The 14,255-nt window shown below is 49.5% G+C and overlaps 1 protein-coding gene across 4 annotated transcripts in view; it reads left to right on the top strand.

Moving 5' to 3' along the window:
- ZNF143 (zinc finger protein 143) overlaps positions 1-14,255 on the top strand; it is a 1,779,064-nt gene that overhangs the window by 1,564,196 nt on the left and 200,613 nt on the right. For all 4 annotated transcript variants that reach the window (XM_069623666.1, XM_069623668.1, XM_069623669.1 and 1 more), the window contains one exon: positions 2,531-2,692. In XM_069623666.1, coding sequence (XP_069479767.1) covers positions 2,531-2,692 — 162 coding nt within the window. The remainder of the gene's footprint in view (positions 1-2,530; positions 2,693-14,255) is intronic.

Here is a 14,255-nt window from a genome sequence, read left to right as displayed (position 1 = left end):
AGATCGACCTTTTCGCCACCAAAGCCAACAAGAAATGCCACGAATTCGCCTCCAGGTACCAAGAGCATCGGTCAATAGGAGATGCGTTCTCAGTGGATTGGGCAGGGAAATTCCTTTATGCTTTTCCACCCCGTGCCTCTCATAGCGAGAGTGCTACGCAGACTGAAGGAACAGAATTGTTCCATGATCCTCATAGTGCTGGAGTGGGCCCGGCAGATCTGGTACTCAACACTACAACACCTCTCCCGTTGGCCCCTGATTCACCTCAAAGCTCATCAGGAGCTTTTGACGCAACAGAACCGCTAAGTCCTTCACCACGACCCAGCAAGCCTATCTCTTAAGGCCTGGTTCCTGAGCAGCGAAAACTAATGAATCTGGATCTCCCTGCAGATTGCTGGGATATTATCAAGGCATCTCGGGCTCCTTCTACTCGGATCACCTATATCCGGAAATGGACTTGTTTCTTCAAGTGGTGCGAAACATCATCATTGAACCCACTCACAGCATCGATCGAGCAAGTACTACCTTACTTACTGTACTTGGCCAAGGCAGTTATATCTATATCCTCTATCAAGGTTCATCTATCAGCCATAGTGGCATATACAACAAATCCAGATAAACAGTAATTTCTCACTCTACCAGCTGTTAAAATCTTGCTGAAAGGGCTGATGCGTACTTATCCACCTACGCCAACATCGGTTCCATCCTGGAGCCTAAACACGGTATTGACAGCTCTAATAGAACCACCATACGAACCTATTCATAGATGTGACATGAAATTCTTATCTTGGAAAACAGCTTTCTTGATAGCCATCACATCTGCCAGGAGGATCAGTGAGTTACATGCTTTATCATCAGAACCTCCTTTTACCTTGTTCCACAAAGACCAAGTCATTCTGAGAACTCATCAAAAATTTCTTCCCAAGGTTTTGTTGGAGATGACGCTCATGGAGCGCATTGTCCTCCCAACTTTCTTCTAGAATCACTCATCTGATGCAGAAAGATCTTTGCATTCGCTAGATGTGGCGAGGGTTCTAAAGTTTTACTTACAGAGAACTAAGGAGTTCCGCACCTCCAACAGATTGTCTATTGCTTTCTCTGGCCGCACTAAAGGTCAACATATTTCAAAACAAAGTTTGGCACGATGGGTTTCTCAATGTATCACCCACTCATCAGTCTAAAGGCGACCCCCTCACCAGGCCTACTTCGGCGCACTCCACCAGAGGGAGGGCAGCTTCAGTGGCGTTTCACGCAGGGGTAGCATTGAAAAACATTTGCAGAGCCGCTACCTGGAGCACTCTGCACACGTTCGCCAAGCACTACTGCCTGACAGAAGATGCCAACAAAGAATCTGCAGTTGGTCAGGCAGTGCTCCGCCACCTCTTTACATAAGGTAGGATCAGCCTTCCTCCCGCCTTTCCCTGGGTTTGTAACCTTGGTGTTGCTGTACGGGCAAAGGCTCGCAGAAATGTTCTGCTTTTCTATGTATATATGATGTGGGCATGTTTTACCTGCTTGGTATTCTATTCAAGCATCTGAATCTATGAAAGATCCAATGCGGGAGAAGTCTTCGTTACTTACCTGTAACTGTATTTCTCCAGCATTGGTATCTTTCATAGATTCACATGCACCCACCCGCCTCCCCTAGAGGCTGCTCCTGCCTTCAGCTTCCATCATACGGTAGTCTGTACGGTTCAACATCTGAAGATGGCTGACTGGGGCAGAGCTTAAACCCTGCCACCTCATTGGTTAGGGCCATAAAGGACCAAAGTGAGGTGGAGGGACTACACAAGTGAATGGCTCATAGACAATAATGGGCAATCTACAGTCATATTTCTATGGAAATAATGTATGTATTTAAAAATTTTAATAATTATTTAAATCACTGAGGATACCCGGTCTGACGACGGGGAATATTCAAGCATCTGAATCTATGAAAGATACCAATGCTGGAGAAATACAGTTACAGGTAAGTAACTAAGACTTATATGGCCAAATTGCTCGAGGTACAATCGAATCCTGGAGATGCTAGGTAGCAGTTGGCAGAAATGTCAGAGGCCACTTGTCTGGGCACTCACAAGTGCACTAGCGTGCTGCTCATTGTTCATAGGCCCTTTCCCACTTCCCTTTTGGCTGTGTTCTGAAATGCTGTGGTCATCTGCGTGTCTTCACAGCTTCGCTATAAGCCTCCATTAGAAATAAGTGCTATATGGTTACCTCCAAAGAAGGGACCCTCTCATCTACCATTCCTTAAACAATTCTGAAGGGAAATTATTCCCAGTCTGGGACCATAACATTTTAGGATAGAGCACCTGGGCAACTGCACGTACCAGAGTGATGCTCCAGGAACATAACTGGAGAAAGACTACTGGGTGGCCATATTCTCTCAGCCTTCCGGTGGTAGTGCCAATCTCCTAGGATTCATTCAGTCAATTGTGAGTTGGCCATTGTAAATCTCATGGGTTCACTCTGTATGTTTTACCTGTAACTTTACTTGTGAAAACTAAATCATTGAAAACATTTATTTCAGGTCAATATTTCCCAAGCAGATATGCACAATCTTGGTAATACGATCACTATGGTAACGCAAGATGGCACCACCATCACAGTGCCTACCCATGATGCAGTTATCTCTTCGTCAGGAAATCACTCTGTAGCAATGGTTACAGATGAAGATACAGAAGGACAACAGGTAAAATATGCCTCTTATAATGGAGTTTATCAGCAACATGAGATATAGTTTTGAGCAAAGTTATGAATTCTTTCTTCTAATATTAGTGGCAAGTGATATAGTGTTAAACTACCTACTTGAGGCTATTGCTTGCATCCCACTGTCACAAAAGCTCATTTAAAGCATAAAATGAAAAGTTTCTGCTTGAAACCTGGCTTTTACGTAAATGTTAATATGTGCCCCCAAATAAGGCATTCATATTTAGTGTAATGTTTCAGTAGATTATGGGGTTTGACAAACTGTGGACCTATAGGCGCTGGTTGGATTAGATAGTCCGGTGTTCGCTAGTTAAGCCACTTTGTCAGGTAATGGATGAGTCAGATTTGTTTGGTGTTAAACAAGTGATTTGTTTTATTTCCTTAGTTAAACAGCACTAATGAAATACAATCTTAAACGTAGAGGTGCCAGTTTTAACATATTGACACATTACACAGCCAACGCTCGTTTCAACCTTAGTCTTTTTCAAGGCTGTGATTTTAAGAGTTGGTGAGGTAGTGATTTGGTGTACCCAGTGTGGTGATTTACAAGGTCAATCAGTATTTGATAATGGTCATTTCACATACATTACATATATATTTGAAAAAGGTTTTTTTGAACAAATAAAACCAGTTGAGACAAAAGCCAATGCGAATTCAAACAAAGCATATAGTGACACCCAGGAGAGGTGATGTACCATGTTGGGTGATGGTAAGTGATAGTGACAGAGTGTAATAATTTAGATAAAATAAAGCAGTTGGTTAAAAAACAAGAAGCAGATTTGTAATATGATTATTAGCAGGAGAGGAGACAGAATACCAAGGAAAAAGAGGAGAAAACAAGATTTTACAGTTAGTTAGGGGGCTGCAGAGGTTCCAATTTTTGCCCAACAAAAGAAGGTTACAGGGTCTTACCCAATTGAGTTATTTCCTGAGCTTCAAAAACGTGGGCTGGTCCTGCCCAATTAAGGGTGCCAGGTGGCTGGATAGCCGTTCTGAAATGAAGATGGAATGTGGTTGAGGGGAGGGATGCACCAAGGAAAGATAGCGGGTGGGCATAAGGAGGGTGAGGCGCATGTGTGCGCGGCAGTTAAAGTGGGGCTCCCAGAATGCTGGTAGCCTTGATAAAAAGTGTCCCTGGTTGTCCTGCAGTTGGCAGGGTCAGAGTTGGCTGGTGAGAATGGTGTTTGGTGTCAACCAATGTGCCTATGGAAATGAATGTGTCAATTGTGCCTAGAATTGGAGCTATGAAGTGGTGTAGAGGGGCATGCTCATGTTCATTATCATGAGTGCACGCTTGCTAATTGCGTTTAAGAATCTTGGTATTAGTTGTGTTACATAGTGAGGCTGGTGCCTATTACTAATGTCGGGGCTGGCGTGTCAGCGCCGCGCCACCCATATGGAGAAAGTGCCTGGTGTTCACCATCAGCGGATTGAAGGGGGATGAGTACGCCTGGCCCTAGTGGCAGCGTGTTGTGATGGTTTAGTGACCATTACCTGACAAAGTGGCTTAACTAGCGAACACCGGACTATCTAATCCAACCAGCGCCTATAGGTCCACAGGTCCACAGTTTGTCAAACCCCACAATCTGTCTTCACAATCAGGAACCCTGGAGTTGGTTCCTTGACAAACCAGGACTTAGGCTGCAGGCTGACATAGTAATCCAACGAACAAGGAGTGCGCAGGAGAGAGGGAGTTCCGCTTTTCAAAAACTCCATCCATGCTCAAACTAATTTTTCAGTAGGCAATGTAAAATGGAATGCAAGGGTTAAATTATATAGAACCTTCACCAAGGCACACTGAGTATATTCGGGCATTCATGTTGCACTTAGGTTAGTGTCTTGGCCAGTAGTGGGCCATGTGAGAAACTAGAAGGTGTCTCACCCACTGGTCCCTGGATATCTGTCATCCAAGTTGGCAGGACATGGCCATCGCTTTTGGATTTAGTCCCTGGGGGTGGACTAGTGCAAGAGGATCACCTGGTTGAGGGGTCTCCGGGGAGTGGGAGTGGGACACCGTATGGTGAGACGCAGTATCCCCTTCCTTATAACACCTTTGCCTCATCCTACCAGGTAGGATATTTAGGAACTGTACCCCTTCCCCCTTTTACCACACGAGAACGTTCGTACAGACAGCCTGCTCTGAGAGAAAGCAGACTAACACCTGAGCAGGATCCCTAATGTGTCCCAATACAATGGTCAGGCAAGGTCAGGCAATTACTGATCATCACACACACCTGACTTCCATTAAGCTTCCCCACACGGATAAAAGGCGGAGCACTAGAGCATGCTCTGAGTGAGACAAAACACACAAGGAAACAGCAGTTTCAAGACGGCAGCTGCACAAGAGAGGAAAGACGGCAAAACAGAAGGGGATCACAAGGAGGGAAGTTCCATTGACCTTTTCGACAAGGACCCGTTACTTTCCAGAAAACTCAACAATAGAAAGCGTAAGACCAAGAAACCAGGCTGAAGAATCCTACATTGTGTATCGGATATGCCCGGGGCCTTGCCGTGCCAATAATCAAGGCGGGAAGAAGCAGCCCTGTGGCAACAACCTTGGCTCCAAGAACAAAGCAACCTCAGTGAAAGCAACACAGCCGGTGAGTTGAGGACACCAATAGAAGACCGGTCTGTTTTGAAGGCAAGGTTGCAGGTAGCAGCATTGTATGGCGAGGGATGGAATTAACATTGTTTAAACACGTGTGATAAGAGGCAAGTAAAGTTGAACTGCTGATGAGTGATTGAACTTTGAAACCAAGATACAATACCTTTGACAGAATGGTCTGGCACCGTTTGTGTGCTCAATTGAAGGTCTCTGTAAAGGATCCGGCTGAGAAGTGGCAGAAATGAAAGTTAACGAGTTGTAAAGAATTATGAATCGAAGTGGTCCTGAGACAGGTCAAGCAAAATCCTGCACACAGTCGATAGTCTTCGATGTTGATTCAGTAAAGAAAGTTTGTGTTAAAGTAGATAAATTGGTGGTTTTGTGTTAAAGTGAGTCTGAGCCCAGCGGAGGGGGACATAAGGTGAATAGTGAATCACCTGAGAAATTGTGTACATGTGAAATCCTAAGAAGAAAGGAACTTTAATGTACGTTTTTCTCATCAAGTCCTCTGAATAGTAGACTATGAATGGCAAAGAGACTTTGGCACAGAAGACCCTTATGCCGAGGTTTTGAACTGCATTCTGGTGGTAGAGAAGCCAGAGGGTATGCTAAACTCGAGTGTGTCGCCTTGTGCTATTCTGAAAACATGGGGAAGGGGAGCCATATCATTTCTTGAACACTTTTCTTTTGTATAAACCCTGCGTGGACATGGCCCTGTTTCCCACATTATTTGTATTTAGAAGTAAGGATTGGCAGTAGGTTTATTAGTATAGGCCCTTTTATTTTGACAGACTTGACTAGGTCTGCGTTATCATTATTTGATGGTCGTAGCTTGCTCGCATCTTTAGATTTAGGATTAAATAGGCGTTTTTCAAACCCAATTGAAGTTCAATAAACACCCTTGAACTGTGATCACATGTGTCTGTCTTACTGTTTGATACCATGCCTTCCTTACAGCCATCGCTCAGCAATGTTCACATTCACTCAGCGGATAATGTGGGCCATGCAGATACTCCTTAATTTTCGTGCATGCCCTAAATGAATGCTGTGAATTGTAAGCTTGCACTATGCAGTGGTTTGAAACAGCCCCAGAGAATATCTCCTTCAATAATTGTAACAATAAAAAATCATGTTTTTGTACAGGGCTTTATCCGATTGATCACACTTGTGAGTGCTTTAGTAATAGGTGTTATTGCCATCCATTTTAATTGTGCTCGATATATCGACCTCAGAAATGTGAATAGGTAAGTTGGCCATGTCAGGTTAAACTTGAAGGTTGAACACACATCTATGGGTTGAGTGCTCAACTCTGAGTTATCTTTCCAGCCTGTGAGAGGTGAAGCAGGCAGATATGAAATACACATTTTGGGAATCCATAAAACATCTCTTTTGCCTTCCTGATATTGTAGAAATATTTGGCAGGCTCTTTCCTGCCCATTTTGGGGGGCCATTTATTGTGATTGCGCAACTGTCATTACTGGGCATCCTGGAGATTGGCGCATGATAAATCTGGAGATAATGTTGGCAAGTCCTTGAGTTATTTGATAGAAAGCCATTTTATTGAAAGTATGGTCACTTTCTTCACGCTGAAGGAGAGAATAAGTAAGAGGCGCTGTAAAACAATAAGCCTTGCTTTTTTGTTTGGCAGACTAGAGTGGGACCTTTGTAACCTGGCTTTCTCCAGCATGGGGTCTGGCATGGATTCACATGCTCATGAATATTCCCCGTCGTCAGGCTGGGAATCCTCGATAAAGTAAAAATCAGTTTCAGTTTAGTTTCTGAACTATCTTTCTACTAGTAACCAATGACTGCTCTCTGGGTCATACTGCCCCTAGCCAATGACTACCCTCTACCTAAGCCCCTCCTCTGGCAGCCATCTTCAGATTTTTACCACACATTCAAGTGTTGGAAGTCCTCGTGCTGTAGCTCTCAAGCTTTTACTGCGTTTTTTTTGGTCAATCGAGCCTCAAGCTCCACCGACTCTACTTCCGATCAACGGGGACCCGTTATCGCAATTTTCTACGCCCCTCAAGGGCATCTTTTCGTCGTGTTTTCCACTTCTCGGAGGATTCCAGAAGATCTTTGAGGCCTACCCCGCGTGGACATGGCCCAGGACAAAGGAAGCATGACGCCTGTTGGATCCAAGCTGTTCAGGAGCTGCCCTGGATGCGGACTTCAGAACGTCTTTAAGGAGGATGAGCACTCTCGGTGCCTCTACCTCCTTCACGACGACAAATCGCACGTGGAGAAGGACTGTGCGTTTTGTAAGAACATGTCCGAACGGACAATGAAGGATCGTCGTATTCGACTCACCAACTGGCTGGAGGGGAAGAGCCCAGGAGCGGGTGAGAAGAAGAAGGAATCTGAGCGGTCTTCTGAGACCTTTCAGGGCGCTCCGGTGACAGGGGCCCAACAAAAGGCAAAGCACCGCAAGTCCGCGGGAACCGGGAGCATCGATCGGTCGGACTCCTCGGCTGCCAGGCAGGGCGCATTATTACCGACGCCATCAACCACGAGCCAACGCTCTGGCCCGGTGAAGAGGAAGTCTGTGAACCCGGGTAAGCTTCGGGAGAAGCCCCGGTCTATCCCGACAGAGACAGCCGAGGGGGAGCGAGGTGGCAACCCGCCCCCCAAGGTGAAGGCCTCAGGCACACCCAAGGTCGTGAATGCCCTGATTCACCCGACTAAGGTCTTGATTGAGGGACTCGTGGTGGCCCTGGCGAAACCTAGGGAGGCTTCCCCAGTGGAGACGACTTCCGGGGCTAGAGTTTCCCTGCCACCCCGGAGGGAATCCTCTTTTCTGCCTATCGAGAAGACCCCTGTGAAACCCCAGCAGGAGAAAGGGGGGGCACGGTAGCCATAACAGACACGGATACCACCTCTGAGGATGAGTTGGCAGGCGTCCAAAGGATCCTGGACAAGAAGTTTGAGGAATCCAGGGCCCACGGGAAGGATCCCGACGAGGCCGATGAGGAAGATAGGGCTGCGGAGGACCCCACGCCCCAACCGTTGGTTCCGTTGCACCTGGTGCCCGTACCACAGGACAATTCAGGAGCTATCCTGATGGCTATACAGACCCTGTGCACGGAGATAAGGACAAGGATGCCCTTACCACCCACTGACGACCCAGCGGGGCATGGTCTGTAGGGGAGCCCGCCTAACAAGCGGAGACAAGTCCATCTTCCTCCCCCATCCAGCCTTCACCCCCATCCCCTCCTCCGAGTGATGAGACGGGAACGGAGACGGCGACGACGGGGACGGCCGACGACTGTGGTGATGACGGAATGGACCTCACTTCACCACCTCCTCGGGCCTCCCCCCCGACCCCGACAAAATTGGCTCCTTCCACACCATGATCGCCAGGGCATCTGAGCTCTTCCAGCTCTGCCCCGAAGAACAGAAGAAAGGAGGTTTCCTCTACCAACGGCGGGAGGCCAAGAGGAAGACGGTCCTCTCAGTCCCGTTACTGGACGATATCTGGGACGAGGGGCTGGTGCTCCTGAAGAACCCGTCCACGGCTCCTGCTAAGAGAGACTGGTACAAGAAGAAGTACCGGGTCCTGGACTGTGCCCCTATGTGCCTCAGGGCACAACCATCCCCGGATTCATTGGTCTCCGCGGCGGCCAAGAAGAAAGCGGCGGGCGCGATGGCTTCAACTTCAACATCTCCGCCGGACGGCGAGGGGAAGCTGGGCGCCATGGGACGATGGGTCATCTCGTCGGCGGCGACGACGATAAAGCGGCCAACGCCCTCACGATCGTGGCATGCTACGACAGGGAGCTGTGGTTCAAGATCGCTCCCTTGCTGGACTTCCTCCCAGACGACAAGAGAGCTGAGGCCCTGGAAATCCTACAGAAAGGTGAAGTGGCGTTGGACCACGCCATTACGGTGGCCATAGACATCGCCGACACCGGCTTTCGTCAGATGTGCAACAGCGTTTTCCTTTGCCGGTGCGGTTGGCTCAAGGCCACCGTCTTCCGCCAGGACGTGCAGACCAGGGTTCTGGACATGCCTTTAGACGGAAACAACCTGTTCGGCAAGACAGTGGACGAGTCACTACAGGCCATCAAGGCGGACAGCGAGACGGCTCGGGCCTTGGGTGTTCTTCAACGACGGCCGTCCTTTCGGAACTCCGGAGGCAAGCAAGGTGCCTCCAAAGGATTCAGCGGCGGTTCCTCGTCGTTCTGCCAAGCCGCCCGCTCCTCGTCGCAGGAAGCCTACAGAGGACGTGGCAAGACAGGAGGATCCTGTCGTCATCACCAAGGAGGCCAAGGCAGCAAGGCTGCCACGAAACAGGATTGAACCGGCTGTGGCGTCGGGCCCCCACCTGAGCACCCCGGTGGATGGCCGGCTGGCGAAATTCGTCAGCGTCTGGGAGTCCATCTCCACCGACCGTTGGGTTCTGGATGCCCTGGCCCGCAGGCACACTCTGGAATTTCTAAGGAGGTGTCCCTGTATTCCACCCGTGGCCAGGAAGGAAATCCACATCCCTCAACTGCTGCTGGAGGTACAGGCGATGCTAAGAAATCGAGCCATCAAACTTGTCCCAAAGAGGCTGCGGCGCTCCGGAGTGTACTCGCGATACTTCCTCGTCTGGAAGAAGACCGGTGGTTGGCGACCCATCCTGGACCTTTGTCGGCTAAACAAGTACATCAAGTGCCAGAAGTTCCGGATAGTCACCCTCCAGCACGTGCTGGGACAGCTGGAGGAAGGCGACTTCCTATCGTCGCTGGACTTGGAGGATGCCTACTTCCACATCCCCATTCTAAAAGGACATCGAAAATTCCTACGATTTGTGGTCCAAGGACGACACTATCAGTTCAAGGCCCTTCCCTTTGGATTGAAGTCGACGCCCAGGGTGTTCACCAAGTGCCTAGCACCAGTGGCGGTGCGGCTGCGCCTGCAGGGGATCCACGTCTGTCCCTACCTCGACGGTTGGCTCATCCGAGCAAAGTCAAGAGAACTCGCCGTCGATCACACAGCGAAGACCGTTCAACTGCTCACGGATCGGGGATTCTCGATCAACTTAGCGAAATCCCACTTGGTACCGTCGCAAGTCGCCCTGTTCCTGTGAGCGAGGCTCGACACAGTGGCTCGATTGGTTTCGCCGTCGGAGGAAAGGACGAAGGCCATCCTGGGCAAGTTACAAGGGCTGTTGACCATGGACGTGGCCAGGGTGAGGTCCATCAAGTCCCTACTCAGCATGATGTCCTCGTGCATCTACCTCGTGCGCGTATGCAGGCTGCAGATGCGACCACTGCAGGAGTTCCTCGATGCCCGTTGGATGCAAGCGGCGGGCAGCTTCGAAGACAGGATCTCACTCAACGACACTTTACGCCAAGCGATCCGGTGTTGGGGCACCCGCGGGCATGGACTTCCAGACCCCGGCACATCAGGAAACTGTGACAACGGACGCCTCCCTGGAGGGATGGGGAGCGCACACCAGAGAGCTCCACGCAAGAGGCCTTTGGCTCCCGGAGGAGAGGTCACTTCACATCAATGTCCCGGAGCTCCGAGCCGTGAACTGGGCCCTCAGGTCATTCCTTCCATCCCTCAAGGGCGCAGTGGTAAGGGTCTTCACTGACAACACCACCACGATGTTCTACATCCAGAAGCAGGGGGGGGGCACCAGATCCCCAGCCCTATCCAAGGAAGCGCAGGATCTTTGGCACTGGGCCGTCGCCCAAGGGATGTTTTTGGTACCCTTCCATCTGGCAGGAATCAAGAACACCATCGCCGACTCACTCAGCAGGGAGCTGTGCTCGTGCCACGAGTGGGAGCTGCGGCAGGATCAAGTGGATCTCCTATTCCGACGATGGGGGCAATCCCCAGATCGACCTATTTGTGACGGCGAAGAACGCCAAGTGCCAGAGGTTCGCCAGCAGGTTTCCCCAGCCGGGGAGCATGGGTGATGCCTTCTCATTCTCCTAGGACGGCCTGTTCCTGTATGCGTTCCCACTGTTGCCGTTGCTGCTGCGACTCATCAGTCAACTCAGACGGTCCTGGTGCAGGATGATCCTCGTTGCACCTGCGTGGCTGAGGCAGATTTGGTTCCCGGACCTTGTGGACATGTCAGCGTCCCCCCCCAGTCAAACTGCCGACGGACGTGGATCTTCTCGCCAGGGAAGGAGGCACCATCCTCCACCATGACCCGGGGTTGCTGAACCTGAAGGCCTGGATGCTGCAGCACTAGAGTTTGGAGGATACGATATCCTGGTGGACTGCAAGGAGGTGCTTGCAAAGGCCAGGGTGTCCCCGACTCTCAAGTCATCCCTATGGTCTCATCGCCTGGTGAAGGAGTTCATGAAAGAACTGTTCCAATCGTTCCCGCCGCTGAAGGCTCCGGCCCCGGCGTGGGAGCTCAACGTGGTGCTGACCAGGCTCATGGGGCCGCCATTCAAGCCTCTGCATTCGGCACCGTTGAAGATCCTGTCGTGGAAGACACTGTTTCTTGTGGCCATCACCTCCGCACGACGAGTGGGAGAGATCCAGGCCCTCTCCTGTAAACCTTCATACCTGACATTCCACGAGACGAGGGTGGTGCTGAGGACGCACCCCTCCTTCATGCCCAAGGTGCTATCGGACTTCCATCTCAACGAGCCCTTGGCGTTACCTGTTTTCTTCCCGTCGCCTTCGTCGCCGGCTAAGAGGACTTTGCACTCGCTGGATGTGGCTCGAGCGCTGAAGTTCTATGTGGACCGCACAAAGTGTCTTCGGAAGACTTCACAGCTGTTTGTGAACTTTGGACCTGTGAACCAAAGGAAGGCCCTCTCGAAGGCTTCCATTTCCAGATGGCTCTTTGGCTGCATAATGCACTGTCACCGGTTGGCAAACCGACCCTTGCCTAGCCGTCCGAGAGCCCATTCGACCAGAGCGATCGCTGCTACCGCGGCGTTCTTCTCAGGCGTGCCCCTGTTGGACATCTGCAGGGCTGCTACGTGGAGGTTGACGTACACCTTCACGAGATTTTACTGCGTAGACCGGGATTCCACGGAGGAGTCAAGAGTCGGCCAGGCAGTGCTGCGCAACCTGTTCTCGTGAAGGTGGGCCTGGTGAAGAGGTAAGAGATGCTTAATGGCGAGCTGTTGAAATGCTTAATGTTGAGCCTTGCCACCTCCCGTGGTTGTGCATGTGTGTACTGCTATGTATTCTTGTATTCGTGATCATGTGAATCTATGCCAGACCCCATGCTGGAGAAGGAACAAGTTACTTACCTGTAGCTGTTGTTCTCCAGCATGGGTATGGCATGGATTCACATGCGAAACCTCCCTCCTACCCCTCTGCCGCTCTTCTCTTGGTCCTACTGCCACTTTCCGTGCTACCAAATCTGAAGATGGCTGCTAGAGGAGGGGCTTAGGTAGAGGGCAGTCATTGGCTAGGGGCAGTATGACCCAGAGACCAGTGATTGGTTACTATTAGAAAGACAGTTCAGAAACAAAACCGAAACTGATTTTTTCTTTACCAAGGTTTCCCAGCCTGACGACGGGGAATATTCATGAGCATGTGAATCGATGCCAGACCCATGCTGGAGAACAACAGTTACAGGTAAGTAACTTGTTCCTTACTTCTATCCTGATGGGCCTGATCCACCCTTGTTGGAAATAAATTACTTCTGGAAGAGAAATGTGTAATAGATCTTCTGGGCTATGGTTTGAACTTTAATAGGAATGCAAAACACAAGAAGCAACACAATTTCTGCATAATTCTGCATTTGGTCCCCCTTCCTCTAAACCCATTGAATGTCATGATTCTGCAGCACAGGACTGGAAAACTATTTCACAGCAGAAGATAGCAAATTCTAATGGGAACCCAGTGTGCATGCAAGATGACAATACTTCCTTCCCTTATGCATCTTTCAGCACTCACTCCCTACCACATTCCTTTTCTTACGTTGGCAGGCACAGAAGGTTTTTCACACAACATGTAGTGTTTCCTCTGGTCTTCAGAATTTGTTCTTTGCCAACTTCCATGCATATTTCTTATCATTTGTATATGTCTTCACAAATTATTTTGATGATAAAGCATGAAGGTGATGAATGTAGCGCCTGGGAAAGGCCCTTTCGCTTGGGCCATTACACATGGCTGGCCAAATTCTGCTTAATTACCATTAGCTCCCCGGGGTAACATCTAGGTTACCATGGGTCACTTTCTTAATAGAAAATCTGTAAACAAGATGGCTCTAAGAAGCACTTTCTTCCCTTTCCATGATGGCCCTTAAGATGTGAAGGGGGCATCCATGGGTGGTGTTTTTCCTTTGCATGGGTACAATAAAATGGGAGCAGAGCAGAGTAGGCCACAAGCAGCCAACAGCTTTCCAGGAATGTTGGTTGTACTGTTTGGTAAAAATACCATCCTAACAGCCTGATTGGCTGCTCACTAAGCCCTGGAAGTTATGGCACTTTTGGCAAGTGAGTCGCTCAGAAGCTATTCCCCACTTTTTGTAAGGTCACTGGGGCTCAAGCTAAATTCTTTTGACCCGACTGTTTTTTCTGAAATGTCCATTCTTTTGGTTCCATTAAGGTCAAACTTCTTTGGTGGCAGGCATATTTGGATTTGTTCCTCCCGGCTCAAGATTCTTGTTGCAGCGGCAAAAAGGCAACCACAAACTCACTTGCTATATATCTGTTCTTATAGATTACTTCCGACCAGGGATTCTTCATCTTTGATATCTATCTCCCAGTGCTGCTACTCTTCTGAAACATTTCTGCCACGGGAAGGGGGCGGCGCGGCTCTGCCTGACGCCTCTACATACCCTGCGCTGGACTTGACGTTGGGGCCAGTAACCAGAGAGGTGCTGCACCCCGTGACATAAGTTCCTTTTTTATGGTGCACTCTGGCTCGCTAAAATGCAAGATAATTCCCTCACTCCCCAGAAGAGCATACATTTCCCATTTGAATTACATTTACGACGAGGTGGGGAATCCTGTCCATTTTGGTGCTG

The sequence above is a fragment of the Ambystoma mexicanum genome, chromosome 11 (assembly GCF_040938575.1).
Source record: "Ambystoma mexicanum isolate Mex_15411 chromosome 11, UKY_AmexF1_1, whole genome shotgun sequence".
Taxonomy (NCBI): domain Eukaryota; kingdom Metazoa; phylum Chordata; class Amphibia; order Caudata; family Ambystomatidae; genus Ambystoma; species Ambystoma mexicanum.
The sequence above is the reverse complement of the archived record's forward strand: the minus strand, read 5'-3'. Positions and strand labels throughout refer to the sequence as shown.